The 14,663-nt window shown below is 44.3% G+C and overlaps 1 protein-coding gene across 3 annotated transcripts in view; it reads left to right on the forward strand.

The window, feature by feature from the left end:
• Positions 1-14,663, forward strand: part of MMP23B (matrix metallopeptidase 23B) — a 17,814-nt gene continuing 3,151 nt past the window's right edge. For 2 of the 3 annotated variants that reach the window (XR_003994607.1, XM_030508007.1), the window contains exons 1-6: positions 1-1,098; positions 5,088-5,301; positions 5,981-6,305; positions 9,887-10,032; positions 11,219-11,358; positions 12,776-12,943. Coding sequence is in view for 2 of the 3 variants with exons in the window: in XM_030508007.1 (XP_030363867.1) it covers positions 6,135-6,305; positions 9,887-10,032; positions 11,219-11,358; positions 12,776-12,943 (625 nt within the window). In the remaining variant the exon portion in view is untranslated. Of the gene's footprint in view, positions 1,099-5,087; positions 5,302-5,980; positions 6,306-9,886; positions 10,033-11,218; positions 11,359-12,775; positions 12,944-14,663 lie in introns of those variants that run through there. The other variant, XM_030508008.1, reaches the window with a different exon arrangement.

Raw genomic sequence — 14,663 nt, forward strand, 5'->3', positions numbered from 1 at the left:
ATTCTGAAATCAGCTTTAGGTTATTTGGGTGTTAAATATAACCCAACCAAGTATTTAACTGTACTGAGCAAAGGCTGTTTTCAAAAGGTACAAGGCTGAGGCATCTAATCCTTTATCAGAGGGACAGATACTTACTTCCTAGAAGTTCATGTTAGTGTAAATTGCTCTAAACCAGACACCCAAAATGTTTGTTGTAGGGCAGCAATAGACAAGTACTGTAAGAGCTGCTTTAACCACTATTTGGTGCAAGTCAGTAGTTTTTCAGACTATATATTACCAACTAATATGTTAATGCTAAGCATTATTTTTGAAATACAGTTTTCTCCCAAGGCTCTACATCAAATCCAGAAGCAGTTTACTAAAGGTAAAATGGATCAATGCTTCATCATGTGTGTTAAATGTATATGTGTGTTGGCACTTGGGGAAGAGGGAACAGAGGTGACAAACTGTTCAGTACCTGTTGTGTTATTCTCATCTCTTTAGATATGCCTAAGGTGTCAGTTTATTCAGGAAAAACCAACAGGGAGCATCTGATTCATTTGTTTTTAATGATTTCTTTGGCTACTGAGTGAAGAGAGGCTTCCAAGTGATTATTCTCCCTAGAGGAAAGAAGTTGTAGGAAGACCAACTTTCAACTTCCAAACTGTGCAGCTGTTGCAGAAAATGGAGACTATTTTTTTCCCCTCTGGCTAACGAAGAGATTCTTGTAGGGAGCCAAGAGGTCACCTCAGTTTTATGTTGTAGTTCTTTTAAAAGGCAAGTTCCATTTTGATATCTCCTGATCTTATTTTCGTCTTTGAAATTCATTGTATGGCCAAAATCGAGATGGGATTTTTCAGTGTAACATACCTGCTGAAGAACTACCAAATGGCTCATAAACATACAATGTGGGTTGGGCATATGCTCTTTCTTTTCCTTGTTCCTGGCGTAATTGCTTTTGAGGAGCAAGAGTTGAGCTGTTAAGCATCATTCTGACCCTTTCATTTTCATAGTAAGAAGAAAGGAATTGCTGCACCACAACAGAGAAGAAACAAGATGGTCAGGGGAGCCACAGGAACAAGGGATATTGGAAGGCAAGCAGGTGCCCATATGTGCCAGGTATGTTTTTGGCAAACTTTGTCCCCCATGCTAGGCTCAGTTCTGTGGGAGTCTGAGGCTTTGGAGAAGTGAAGAAGGATCTGCTGGTTTGTCTTTCCTGGTAAGCCTGTTAATGTGGAGGGCCAGGATGAGAGGGTGACTTGTGGCTGATGAAGTGCCACAGTGGGTGAAGTAATTAGCTTTGCCTACTTCCTAGTTCATCTAGTTCACGTGTAATCTGGGCTGGACTCTCAACCTGTAGAAGAGTTTCTCTGCTTGAATCTGAAGTATGTGAAAAAAAAGATACCTGTAGTAAGCAGGAAAAGAGCCAAGAGCCTCAGCTGAGATTGAGCTGCATTATATTTAGCTGGAGATTATGAGAGAAGAAAGGAAGGGGAAGAGGGGGGGAAGATGTTCCTCACTTTTCTCCTTGTGCTACCAGTTGGTATTCTTGCTGGCTATAGGAACAGCAAGGGGCTCAAGAGAGGCAAGATGTCAGAGCAGTAGGCAATGCTCCTTTAAAGACAAATATTGTCATTAGTTACTGAGTGTGGATAGCCAGTAACTTTCTGCCTGATATTTATCAGTTGGTCTTCCACAAATGAGACTGACAGGTCTTCTGCAAATGAGCTGGGGAGCTCCTTGTTCTCACTGGGGCTTCTCCCATCTCCTGAAATGCAGCTCTGTTCCTTGCAGCAATGTACAGCAATGGTTTTGGAAGGGGAAGCTCTTGCTGAGTCTTTCTGGTGTAAAACTTTGAGACAACAGCCCATCTCATGCTCGGAACCAGGGTTTCTAAAGCACTTCCTTTGGAAGCGTGGCCAAAACTCGGTGTTTTACTGTCAGCATGAGACTGAGGGAGTAGAGAGAGGGAGATGGCTTGTTGAAAGGCAGAGCCAGGAAAAGAACCCATCTCTCCTTTGATTGTGTTCCCAAGAGTCCATGCTGCTCCCAGGGTTTCAGGATGATTGGTCCATCCACAAATGAATTGCAGAGTATTAAGATAGCCCCCCAAAGAGCAACAACAAAGAGATTCCCACCCGGGGAAGCAATTGTTACTCCCTGTGTACTGAGGAAAAATTCTCCCTCATTTAATTCCTGAAATTCTACTCACTACGTGGACATGACTGAGCTTCAGAGTAGGGTCAAGCCCATGTCTTTGGTAACACAGGGTCAGGCCAGTACATGCACTTGTGTGAGCTGCAGCTCCAAACTGACAGTTAAGCAAAATATTCCATTTTCTTTGCCAGCTGGAGCCAGCCCTTGTTTGCAGCTCCTTTGCTATTCAGCAGACCATAGATTTTTCTAGGAACACCAGCAGACACTGATCACGAGGGGCTGCATGATAGAAAGTGGGAGAATGCTTGGGGGCTAAAGAACATTCTTCTTCTGTCTCTCCCTGGGGAATGCTGCTCCCTGCTACAGCAGATATAATCCTTTTTAGTCCATGACCCACTGAAAAAAGTACAAGCTTTAACCGCTGTTCCCACAGGAACCATGCAGGAATGTTGGGTTGTTGTGGGGGTTTTGTTTTCCCCCGAGTTGTGAGATGAAGGATAAATGTGTAAGTGCTTTTTAAAATGAAGAGCTATATGAGGATTTGCTAATTCTTTTCACATGGGCCACCAAGGAGCCAATATGTGGTAAATCACATTCAGCTGCTTGCGCTCCCTCTTCCCTGCTTGTGGCCTGCATTTGGACTGGTGCCCTCGAGATGAAATGCTGATGTTCATGCCTTGAGCCATCAGATGTTAGGTCCTTCTTCTTTCCCTGTCTTCCCACCTCCGTGGAGAACTCCCACTTCACAACAGGGGAAGCTAATGGGAGCAGTTTGTTCCAGTGCTGAACAATAACACACTTAATCCATGAATAAAGAGGTTTCATGAGAGGTGAGATTAATTTTGGATAGTCAGACAGCTGCAGTTGTAGCGCTAATGGCTGTTCTCTGTGTAGCACCTCTTAGCATGACTATATATCTTGTAATAGATTGTTCTTGTGGTGTTTGGGGGACTTGAGCAATGCAGTGCCCATGTGCTTCCTGGCCTGCACCAGGGCTAACTCTGCTCTTAAATCTGGCAAACACAGCAGGGAGACATTTAGAAACAGTGCTGAAAATAACATTTACTGTTAGCAATGCTGAATATAGGGAAGGAGAGAAATGCTAAGAATAATCCATGGAAGGCAGAAAGTATTTATTTTTGAGCTAAAGCTTACTCTTGGGAATGGAGCCATATGTTGTGTGTTACACAGCAGCCCCCCTTTAAACATTTCAGCAACTAAGATTGAAAGGAGCAAAACAAGACTGAGGTGATTTACCAAGGAAAGTGTATTGTGTTGTGCAAATGATCCAATCCTTTATGTTCTCCATAGTCTCTAGTTGACCATTGTAGGTTTTATGCAGCATTATGTAGCATTCATTCCCTTCTGACAGCTGGTTAAAGCCTGTTTTTTCATGTGACATTTATTGCATGCAGAGAGATCTCTGGATATGCATCCCTGACTGCTTAGAAAATCCCAGCTCCCTACAAATGATGTCCAGGTCCTGGTCACTGCTGCTAACAGCATGAAGACAAAGCAAAGTCAGTTCTGCACCCTGCCTTCCTTTCCTGTTCCCCATTACACCATATGGATTCCCTCAAAGTGTAATGTGTTCCATTGCTTTTAGACACTGTGCAGAAACCCAAGCCAGGAATGTTTTTCTGTCCAAATATAGTCAGGATGACAGTTCTCGCCTGGAGTCCAAACCAAATATCCGCACTTGAGAACCTGAGACCTCTAAAATTCATCAGAACTCTGAAGTCACAGCAGCAGTTCTCTGCCCTTGTATAAAAGCAGTGCCTTCAGGGCCTCATGGAGAGTATTTTCAGCTCTTGGAAAAGACAGAGATAAAACTAATTTAGAGTTCTGACTACCTACCTGCCCTTGGCACAGGTCAACAGTGTCCTGAGAGTTGTCTGAAGCATCTGAGAGAGGCTTAAATTCTGACAAGTGCTCTAGATTTGAGGCCACTGATGGCTGCATCTGAGAGTCCTTTAAGCTCAAGTATCTCTTGGGAAAGCCATGATATTCTTAACCCAGGGCAGAGAAAAAGGGTGAAGTGTCAACAGATGTGCACTGTGGTCCTAGTAATCCTTAAAATATCAACAGCAAGAGCTGTGCTTGAAATGTAGCAGCCACAGTATTAATGAACTAGGTATAAACCTGAAATTCTGCTTTTTATCAGCAGTATGTCACTGAGGCTTCTGGCCAGAGCTTGTGCACCAAGGAATCCATATGCAAGGTGACTTTTTACCAGGAGCATTGTTAGTGTGCACAGCACTGAGTTCATGTGTCTCCCTTAGCTCCCCAAGTTGCATCTCTAAGTTCTGAATACCTCAGCCTAAGAGCTCTCCTCATCTGACTCTCATTGCCACGATAACTGAGGTTTGTCTTGGCCTTGCTGCTGAGCTGGTTTCTGAGCAAATATTTGGCTTCAGTTTTTAAGGTTTTAAAGGCATTCCTACAGCCAGGGGTTTGGTGAAGTTGCATGCAGAGGCACTGAATTTCTATGCGGATGGGCACAGTGCATTCCCAGCTTATGGGGGCAAAGCAAACTATGTGCTTTCCAAGAAACCCAGCACTCTGATCCATCGAGGTATAACCTGCTTGCTCTGCTTGCTGCCTTGATTGGGAAGCAGCATCCTAAATGTGTCACAAAGGCCATAAATCATTTCTGCAGCTGAAGATTCCCATTCACCCACCACATGGCACAAGAAGATAAGTAGATAATGTACAGTATGGTCTCTCCGCATTCAGAATACTTCAGGAACTCATGGGAAAGAGCTTGGTGTGCTAACCTTTAGTAGCTGCGTGAATAAGTATTCATCAGAGACTGACAAACTTGTTCAGGGGGCTTGAGACATTGATAAATTTAGGATTGTGTTGTTACCAGTTTCTCAACAAAATGTTGCAATCTTGGTTATGTACTAGGGGGGGAAAAATCAAATTAACCCATTTTTCATTATTAACAGTGCAAGAATTTTCTGAAACCTTCCAAATGCTTCAGATACCCCCAGGAATGTTTTACAGTGGCTGGCAACAACCCCTTCCTGCCACTTGCTTGTGAAATCAGGAGATCACACAGTTCGTTTTCCTCTGTCTGAACGCTCAGCTGAGGACACCCCCCTCTCAGGAGCACGGAAGACAGAAAAGTGATGCTGTTTCTGAAAACCTGACAAGTTCTGAGTAAGCTTTGTAAGAAGTCCTGAATTGAGCGAATCTCTTTAATCATTCAGTTTAAAGCCATTCCCCCTTGTCACTACATGTTCTTGTACAAAGTCCCTCTCCAGATTTCTTGTCAGCCCCTTTAGGTATTGGAACGCTGTTACAAGGTCTCCCTGGAGCCTTCTCTTCTCCAGGCTGAACAAGTACAACTCTCCCAGCCTGTGAACTTGCCTGGTTTCATGGAAGCTGGAGTTGATGTTTACTTTTATCTGAGTTTGTAAACTCCCTGAGCAGAATGTCCTAAGCAGAGAAGCCCTCCCTGCTCCCTCACAACATTTCATTTTTCATTTCCCTCCAGAAGACAGCCCTTGACAAATGACAGCTCTTCTAGCGTTAAGCATCCCTAATGCAACATTCCAGGGGCATGATGCTGGCTTCTGGATTCCTTTTTCTGCCCCCTCCCCCAATTTTTTTCATTACATAAAGCTGACAACTGCACATTTGTCCTCTGTTGATTACAGTCAGTTAAAGAAAAGAGTTCATGTCCATCCCAGCTTGTTTCACTTTGCTGCTTCTCCTCCTCCAGCCCAACTTTCAGCTGCAGTAACATGATTCCACTTGGCAGAGGCTGAGAGAATCTTTGGCACATTGGAAAGAGGCTTAATGTAAAGTCTACTCTCTTCTTTCTTAATTTTTTTAGAGCTTATTGAAACTCCAGTGGTTCTGCACAGCTTTGACAGCCACTGCAGGGCTGCTCACAAATGCTTCAAATGCAAAAGGATTACCAATGCATTCTGTGAAGAGAATGTCTTAGTGTCTGTTGCATCTCCCTCTAAAAAACATTCAGGAAAGACATGGATCAAGTAGAAGAGCTTTCCGCAAACAGAAGGAAGAGCTTCCTCTTGGTTGACAAGAAAAAGAGTAATGGCTGTAGAACCATGGTGGGATTTTTATGCATATTCCCTGTGGTGGCTTTGCTGGCTATTGTGGGAGATCCAGCTGGAGCTGCACTTCAGGAAAGTCAGGTAGGAGAAAGGATCTGATTCTCAAATGCTTGAAAGGGGAGTGGGGATATCAAATGTATGTGCATGTGTATTCTTTTTACAAGACTGATACATTCAGGAAGCAATCTAAACAGTATATAAATAGTTCTAAAGGCAACAAGATCTGTTTATGGCTGTTTGAGTCCCTTTTTGCTAAGGATCCTAAAAGGCAATTATGCATCCAAGTAGAACCAGATCATTAGAGGTGTGTGTGCGGCTTGCACGCAGCCAAACAGTGAATGCACAAAAGATTTGGGTTGTTTTCCCTGAGAGCTTTGGCTATTTTTCTGAGTACCTCTGCTTCCCCAGCCTAGTGTGATGTGGCATGCACATATTCTGATATCTGCAGTAGCAGTTCCTAGGAACCCCAGAGGCTGGGCTTATGGTGTAAGATCTAAACTGGGAGTTAACACTGAACCTACAGAGACCATTAGCTGATATTAACTCTCTTTCAAGGTCCATCTTTTAGCAAGATGTTCTAGGACAGACTGGTTGGGATTCAGGAGGAACTGCAGCAAGGCTCTGGGACCCTCAGAAGCCGATCTTAACTTTTGCTTTTAGCTTAATTTTACCTTTAATTTATAAGCCCCCAAGACAACCCAATCTTTAGGTGCTCACATCCTCTTCTGCTGTTGGTGTTTATGAAGATCCTGGCAATAGCACCCCTGGTTTGCGCTCTATGCTCAGGACTCTTAGTAACTGGTGCTGAGTCACAGAGTTATGTTCCTGTTGAGATTGAGAGAGGAACTGCATGACTGGGGGTGAGAGGGGAATGAATTGCATTCATCAGAACTGTAAGGTTGTCTGTAAGGGAGGTCTGAGTGCACAGGGTGAATAGTGTAGGGATGTTGGCCAGTGTCAGGCTTTACGTATGTTGGGGTCTGCTGCAGTAGTAGAGAGAGAAAATTGAAACATCCTTTAATACCTTCTAAGCTTCATGAATGTTTGAGACCTTAACCTGCAGTCACATGGGTTTCCAACTGGGAGCAGCCAACCTTTTCTCCAGTATTCCCATAGTCTTGGTTCTTTGGCATCCAGGCAGATCCTTTGATCCAAATTACACTGTGAAATTTTTAACCAGGTCATCCCATTTCTGTCTGAATACTACATCTGAGCTGCAGCATGTGTGGTACCCCCCTCCTTCCCAATTCAGTTTGCAACACGTCCTTAGTTAAAAGCATCCTTTTGCACCAGTGGGAGGTAGAACAAAGACTAGAGAACAACAGAATGTTTGAGCAAGAGAACTCAACCCTCTGCACCTTTCTTGATCTGGTGACTGGGTCTGATACAGGTTGCAGTGCTTGCTGTTGGCCCCGAGTCACCCTTACTTTGGTTTGTATTTGAGGGACACAGATGACTTTTTTTCTCTCCCTTGCTTGTTCAGCACTTATGGCCTCAGGGTTTTAAGCTCAATAGCTATAGAAAAGATGATAATTTTCCTCCCTTGGGACTGAAGGAGTTTTCTTTGTAGAAGGAGAAGCCAGCAAACTCTTTCTGACTGATTTTTCTCTGTTTTGCTCTGCTCATGCACCGGGGGCTTTAAGAATAGCCTCAGGACTTCACCCTGTGCTGGTGTAATTTAGTCGAGGAGGCCGAATGAGCAGTGTTCATTGCTCAGTTTATGCAGCTTGCTGTGTTATCAGAAACTGGAAATGGCACCAGTTGGGCTTTAACTTATGGAAGCTGGAAAACAAACGCCCTGCGTGCTCTTCTGGCTTTGCTAAGGAGCAGGAGCATCCATTACAAGGATAGGCAGCTACTGAAGAGCATTAAAACCTTGCCTCATCCCGTCGTGAGTTATTAGATCTCCTGAGTTAGAGCCCATAAAATGATTGAGGAGTCAGTACTAGCAATCCTGGGCTATTCCTGACGGATGGATGCCAGAATGAATGTGTAATCAGCACCAATACTGGGAAGGGATCATAGAGAAAACAACAAAGGCACAAAGGGTTTGCCTAATTCTACCCTACTTCAAAGAACTGCAAAAAACAAAGGGAAAGCGTCTTACTATCCTGTACTTATGAGCTAATCTTCTCCAGGCTTCTCTTACAGCTCCAACAGATCATTGATACACAGACCAGCTGATCCTTCACCACCTTGTCTGTGCTGCTCAAAAGGATGCACAGTTTTCCTTTCATATCAAGGCAAAATTACATTCTCAGAGTAGAATCAGAGGTAAAAGCCACTGGAGTGAAGGGAGAGGGGCAACAGCCAGTGTATCTTCATGTATGTGTGCCTTGGTGAAGAAGGGGCTGGGCCTTGAGCTAAGCAAACCAAGCATGGGTTCCTTAGCCAGATCTCTTAATGCAGCAAAGTGGTAAAGGTTAAAAGGGAAAAGTGATCCTGTGTGTTCTTTCAAGAGCAAATTGGCATCTGAAGACTCCCAGAAATGTGATCAAATACTGTGCCAAAGGCTTGCAGCTTAGAAGTCAGAGTATTAATTAACATCTCTCTGTCTCGTAGGTGATGCTCTATGGTGTTTGCATTCCTCATGTTCAAGGGTTCTGCTGACTTCAGACTGTGAGTCAGAACCACAGCTGAGCTGGAAGAAAAACTGAGACTGTCCTTCTAGGAAAGAAAGATACTGAGATGAGAAGAAGGTAGAAGCTAGTGATGTGGACAAAGGAGCCTGATAGAGTCCCTCAGCCTGTTGCCAGTGATGACTAGCTGTAGTCTAGCTGTAGTCATGGTGAGGTGCTGGTGATTTGGGCAGTACCTAGCAGCTGCTGTTTTGGGCTCCTTTTCTTGCCACCAGTTTGCTGTGAGGCCAGGGAGACGCTATTTTGACTCTCAGAGCCTCAGCTCTTCCATGAGTAACATGAAGACAGCTCTTGCTTTCTATAGAATGTGCTGTGAGGCTGAACAAACTCTAACTGCTGCAGCTTTTGTGATGTTGCCACTGTACATATCACTTAGTAAGTGTCTTGGTGCCTCTGGAGCAAAGATGGGCCAGAGATACTCAGTTAGACCTGAAGAGGGGAGGCAGAGCAGGTAGGCTTCCAGAGAACCGTGTTGGTCCCATTCTTTTACCTCCATTACTCAGGGCAAAAAGGCTTTCATAGCTTGAGTCAGACGTGTCATGAAATTTGATGTCTTTTACTGTAGGATGGCTTTAAATGCACTCCAGGGTTTCCAGGTTTCCTATTTACTTTGAAAGCATTTCAGATCCCCAGTGCAGCTCTATAAAGAGCTCTCTGCACAAAGAGTTGCCTGTTTTACTCATTTGTCCAGTATTTCATTTTTTCCTGTGGTGAGGCTGGAGAGCAATAGCAAAGTGAAGAGGAAATGAAAACTTTCCAGGAAGAGCTGCTGCACTGACTGTGGCCAGAAACCTACTGAGGCCTCGTTTCTGTCTGTCTCTACTGTCTTGGTTTTGTTCAGCACATTTGGAACAGGCACCCTTTGCACAGCACTACCAGCTGATGCACTAGTCTTGTCCCCTGGACGCCCCTAAAGGAATACCAGTTGTTCTCCCCTGCCTCCAAATGCCCCATACCTGGTAGTTTTTCTTTTACACTGTTCAATCCTCCCATCTCTTTAAACCTCCTGTTCTGTCTTTTAAGGAAGATGCCACATCACCTGGGCTTCATGGAGTGAGTGCCTCTGCTTTGCACAGTCCAGCTTTCCCTCCTCGGCCTCCAGCAAGGAGAAAACGATACACAATCACCCCAGGACGCTTGAAATGGGACCACTTCAACTTGACATACAAGTATGGGCTTGTATTAGCACTAAGAGGTAGCACTTTCTAAATGATGCTGGGATCTTGAGTTATTCCTGCCACTGGAGTAGATATTAACCAGATGAGTATTGCTAATCCATTTGCTACTGAATGGGTAGCTGCTAAAGCCACTCTAAAGTAGGAAGTATTTCAAATGCTGCACCTCTCACCTCAGCTGTGGATCACGTGAAGCATTGTCACTGTGTTAGAAGCTAGAATCGTTCTGTGATTCTATGCTGCAGTGCTGATCTTCCTGTGGACAGTCAGGGGTTAGTTTTGCCTGTAAGACAAAGAACAAGTGGGTGGCATGAACCCAACCCTTCACACTGAGCAGAGAACGTATCTCCCTTTACATTCATCCTAACAGGGGAAGCCTCCTGATAGTCTGAATTGTCCAGGTTTACACTCATTAACAGCCTGGCTTGATACGAAACCTTTGCTCCCTTTAGGATGTGCTGGGACGAAGGGAGAACATAAAGAGCATAGCTAAAAAACAACCAGAGGGAATAGCAGAATACACACAGCTTTTTCCAATTGCTACACTTCAGGCAGTTTCCTGAATGCAGATCTTCTTTGGGGACAAGGTAAGTTTCTAGGAGCATCTGTATGTTTCCATGGTACAGAACAGGGGTTCTGCCAACCTGCACCAGTAGTAGTCTTAGAGTTCAGCTGTATCTATACTTGTGGCCTGAGCAAAACTTCTCTTGAGTCTTTCTCCCAATTTTTCTCAAAGGAAGTAACTTGGTTTACTACCAAACCTTTGATATTCTGCCTGAGCGTGTTACAATTCGGCGTGTGCACATACATTGCACTCATTGTAGGCTGAGTGTTATGAACAGGAGGTACCTACTGCTGACAGGCAGTTGTGTTTCTTCTTCTAGCAGCACTGCACAACAGACTGGGAGATGGTAGGATAGTTTTCCAGAAGAATCTTGTCTAAAATGATGTTCTTGAGGAGAGACAAAAGCTGTAGCCCAGAACATGTGATTTTAAAGGCTAACAGTAATATATTAGTCCCTGTGGGGGTTTTATTAAATCCTCTTAATACCAAGGTCAACCTACTCCTGTTTTGAGCCTGTTAGAGTGAACAGAAAGGCTCTCATGGAGCCTTGAGAGCCATGTGCTGATGTTTGAGAAGGGAAGAGCATTTTCCTGAAGCTGTTCTATGTCCCCACAGAATCCTGTCCTTCCCCAGAAACCTCATAAACGCCAGGGACACGCGCAGGGGGCTGGCGGCTGCCTTCCGAATGTGGAGTGAAGTTTCACCCTTCAGCTTCAGAGAAGTGCCACGCCACATGGAAAGTGACTTGAAAATAGGTAAGGCTGGGTGGGGACACCGTGTGTGTTAATTCCATGAGGGATTGTAGAGTTTCAGTATGTAAACTGGGAGTTCGGAGGCAGGAGATAGTCCTTTGCTGTATGGACTTGGCAGGGCTGCTTGGATAAGATTTGGGGCATCATTTGCCCTCAGTCAGGTAGAGAAACTACTTTTAGTTGCTCCGAGGAAACGTTAGGATCATAATTACCATTTGCAGTCAGGAAGCTTTAGGTATTTTTCAAGAATTTAAAAAATCCTCAAATCTGCCACTGGGACAGGATTATCTGTATTCCACAGATGGGGAAATGGAATATTGAAAGGTGAAATGACATATGCAGGGTCACACAGAGCCAAAGAGCAGGTGATGGATTCCAGCTTGTTTATGGCTTCAGTCTCCCTTTTGTTACTCCTGATGAAGCACCTTTTGTTTTGTGTTATAGAATCCCAGCCTGGTTTGGGTTGAAGGAACCCTAAGGCTCCTCCAGTTCCAACCCCCTGCCACATGCAGGGACACCTTCCACTAGAGCAGGTTGCTCCAAGCCCCCGTGTCCAACCTGGCCTTGAACACTGCCAGGGATGGGGCAGCCACAGCTTCTCTGGGCACCCTGTGCCAGCGCCTCAGCACCCTCACAGAATTTTTAGCTAATACCTAATCTAAATCTAATCTAAACCCTTCCTTCTGCCCCTGTGTTGGTATCCGGTAGTTACTTCTAAGTTTCTCAGGCCTAGGAAAATGTTAGTGCTGAAACATTATCTGCTCAGTTTCAACCCCAGATGTAAATTCTTGCTGGGATTTATGGTCTGTGTGAAATGATGATTTCCTGTGCAGATGGCAGCAGCACTGACAGAAGCAGCACATCTACCGTTGTTTCGCAACACGTTCTTCACTCGTGTTGTGTGATGCTCCTCAGACATGTGATTCGCCTTCCCAAGGGCCTGTCCTGTTGCCACGTGTGAGTCCAGGTGGCCCAATCCTAGTGGATGCAGGGTACATGGTGATACTGTCACGATGCTAGCAGAAAGATGGCAAGCAGCTATGCCTCTATGGCTAATCTATTTATCTACATTTAAGAGGGAACAGTTCCACCCTGGGCTTGTCATCTTGCTGTCCAACTCCTCTCCAAATGAAAAATAATTCCAAGTGATGTTGCAAAAAGAGCTCAACGTTCCTTTTGGAAAAATGGATTCATTTGTGACCACTTGAAACAGCTCTAAATCCAGGGTCTCACAGGACTGAGTAGAGTTTGCATCACACAGCAATGACAATGGCTTGCATTTATTTTTCCCTTTGTGGCTCTGTAGGTTGGAAAACATATGGGATATCAGCAGAGGATTTTTAGTAAACCACAAGTTTTCAGATGATGTATCCTGGCTGGGCTTACCCTGCTAAATCCACTAAATCTTCTCTTTTCACAGGTTTCTACTCTATCAACCACACAGACTGTCTGGAGTCTCTCATTCACCATTGCTTTGATGGAACAACAGGGGAGCTTGCCCATGCCTTCTTCCCACCCAACGGAGAAATCCACTTTGATGACCACGAATACTGGATATTGGGGAACACCCGCTTCAGCTGGAAAAAAGGTCACACACATTTTAGGAGCACATAATGAATGCCTGTAGGATTTAGATCAGTTCTTGTTCTGGGATCTACCTGGTCTGGGAAAGACGCAACAGAAAGGGCTGTGATTTTCTGTAGTTTTGGAAGCTGTCTCTGCGATTGAACTGCTGTAGGGGACCATGTCTGGTGGCAGTGTCATTTCTGAGTAGGTTAGTGGACTTAATCATGACATCTGGCTTCTGCTCGTCTCTGAGAAAGCCCCATGTTCTATTACTTCAGCTGGCTGGCATGGCTGTTTGCATTGTAGTTCTGGGTCTGTAGACATCTTGGAGTCTGTGTCACAGCTTGGTGCGTTGTCTCTTCTTGATTATTTTTTTTAAGCAATATCAAAACTAATTCTAAATGAAAAGCAGATGGTCCTGGCTAACTAGCAAATGAAGTTCATACTGTACAACTAATTCAGTACTTTGAAAGGAAGATAGTCTGCTTTTCAACAAATAAAAAGGGAGGCAATTTTAGGTGACATAGAGGGACTTCTCTTATCCTTGTTTTCCAAAGCACAGCAACAGGTAAGATCTAGGGACAAAGACCTAGGAGAGATGATTTTTAAAGCAGGAAATGTCAGTATCTATTAAGAAAAGAACTGATTAGATCACATATTATAAATACTCACCTTTGAAAAGATGCCCTTCTCCATCAAACTCCTGAAGTCTGCTCATTATGTCAAGTAGCAATCAGTGTTTGTCAGAGATAATAAAAATCGGGAGTTTGGTAACAAACCTGTGCCTCAAAGCTACAGAGTTATCAGGGGCCAGTGTATTTTCCTAGGCTGTGTTGCTCTGCCAGCAGCTATTGAAACAAGCACAGATCCATGCAAAACTTAGGGAAGTTTTACTAAGGTTATGAAATAAATCAGAGTCCTGAGTACCAGGCCTGCCCCTGCCTCTCTCTTGTGGCAGTGTAACTCCATTCATTTTGCATAGAGATGGTCATGCAGTTGATTCACCTACAATTTAGTCACCTCTGTGAAATAGTAACAATGCTCCTGACTTCAGAAGACCAGTGTGAGGCCTTGCTACTTGTTTACAATGACTGATTCTCTCTCCAAACTGAATTAGCCTCTCTTATTGGCATAAAGGAGGATGGGAACAAAGCAGAACAAAATCATTGCTCTTCCAAGTCACGTCGGAGAGATTTTAGCTGCACTCACTGGGGGATTCCTATTTAATGTACTGATAACTTACACACATGTGGCAAGCTGCCCCTTTCAGATGATTTCTTTCCATAAGCAGTTGGATTTAACATTGGAATCATGTGAGATTCTCATGGCCTGTAATTGTGCAAGATACCAAGACAGATGTCAGTAATAGCACCTCTTGTGAGTCATCCTTCAGTTAAGAGCCCTCTCTGCTGGATACAGGCTTCAAGCTGCTACTGAGAAACTCGAGTTTGATCTACAAGCTCTGGGGCATGCAGAGGTCAATTGGAGGCTCCTTCAGACTGGAATATTCCAGCTAAGAATTGTATTCCTTAACAGCCATTTCCAGTTACAGCAAAGTTAGCAGAAAGCTGACAAGAGTTAAGTGTTACACAGGGCACTCGCCTTCATTTCAGACATTGCTTGTTCAGAGCAGTTTTCCTGTAGTCTGGCAGCGCTGCTCCACGTCCTGCTGTTTGAAATGAGAAGCATGTGGAAGTAATTGGCTCGTCTGGTTGCACCCAAACAGCTACAGAGATGATGAA

This window comes from Strigops habroptila, chromosome 16 (genome assembly GCF_004027225.2).
Source record: "Strigops habroptila isolate Jane chromosome 16, bStrHab1.2.pri, whole genome shotgun sequence".
In the NCBI taxonomy this organism is placed as follows: Eukaryota; Metazoa; Chordata; class Aves; order Psittaciformes; family Psittacidae; genus Strigops; species Strigops habroptila.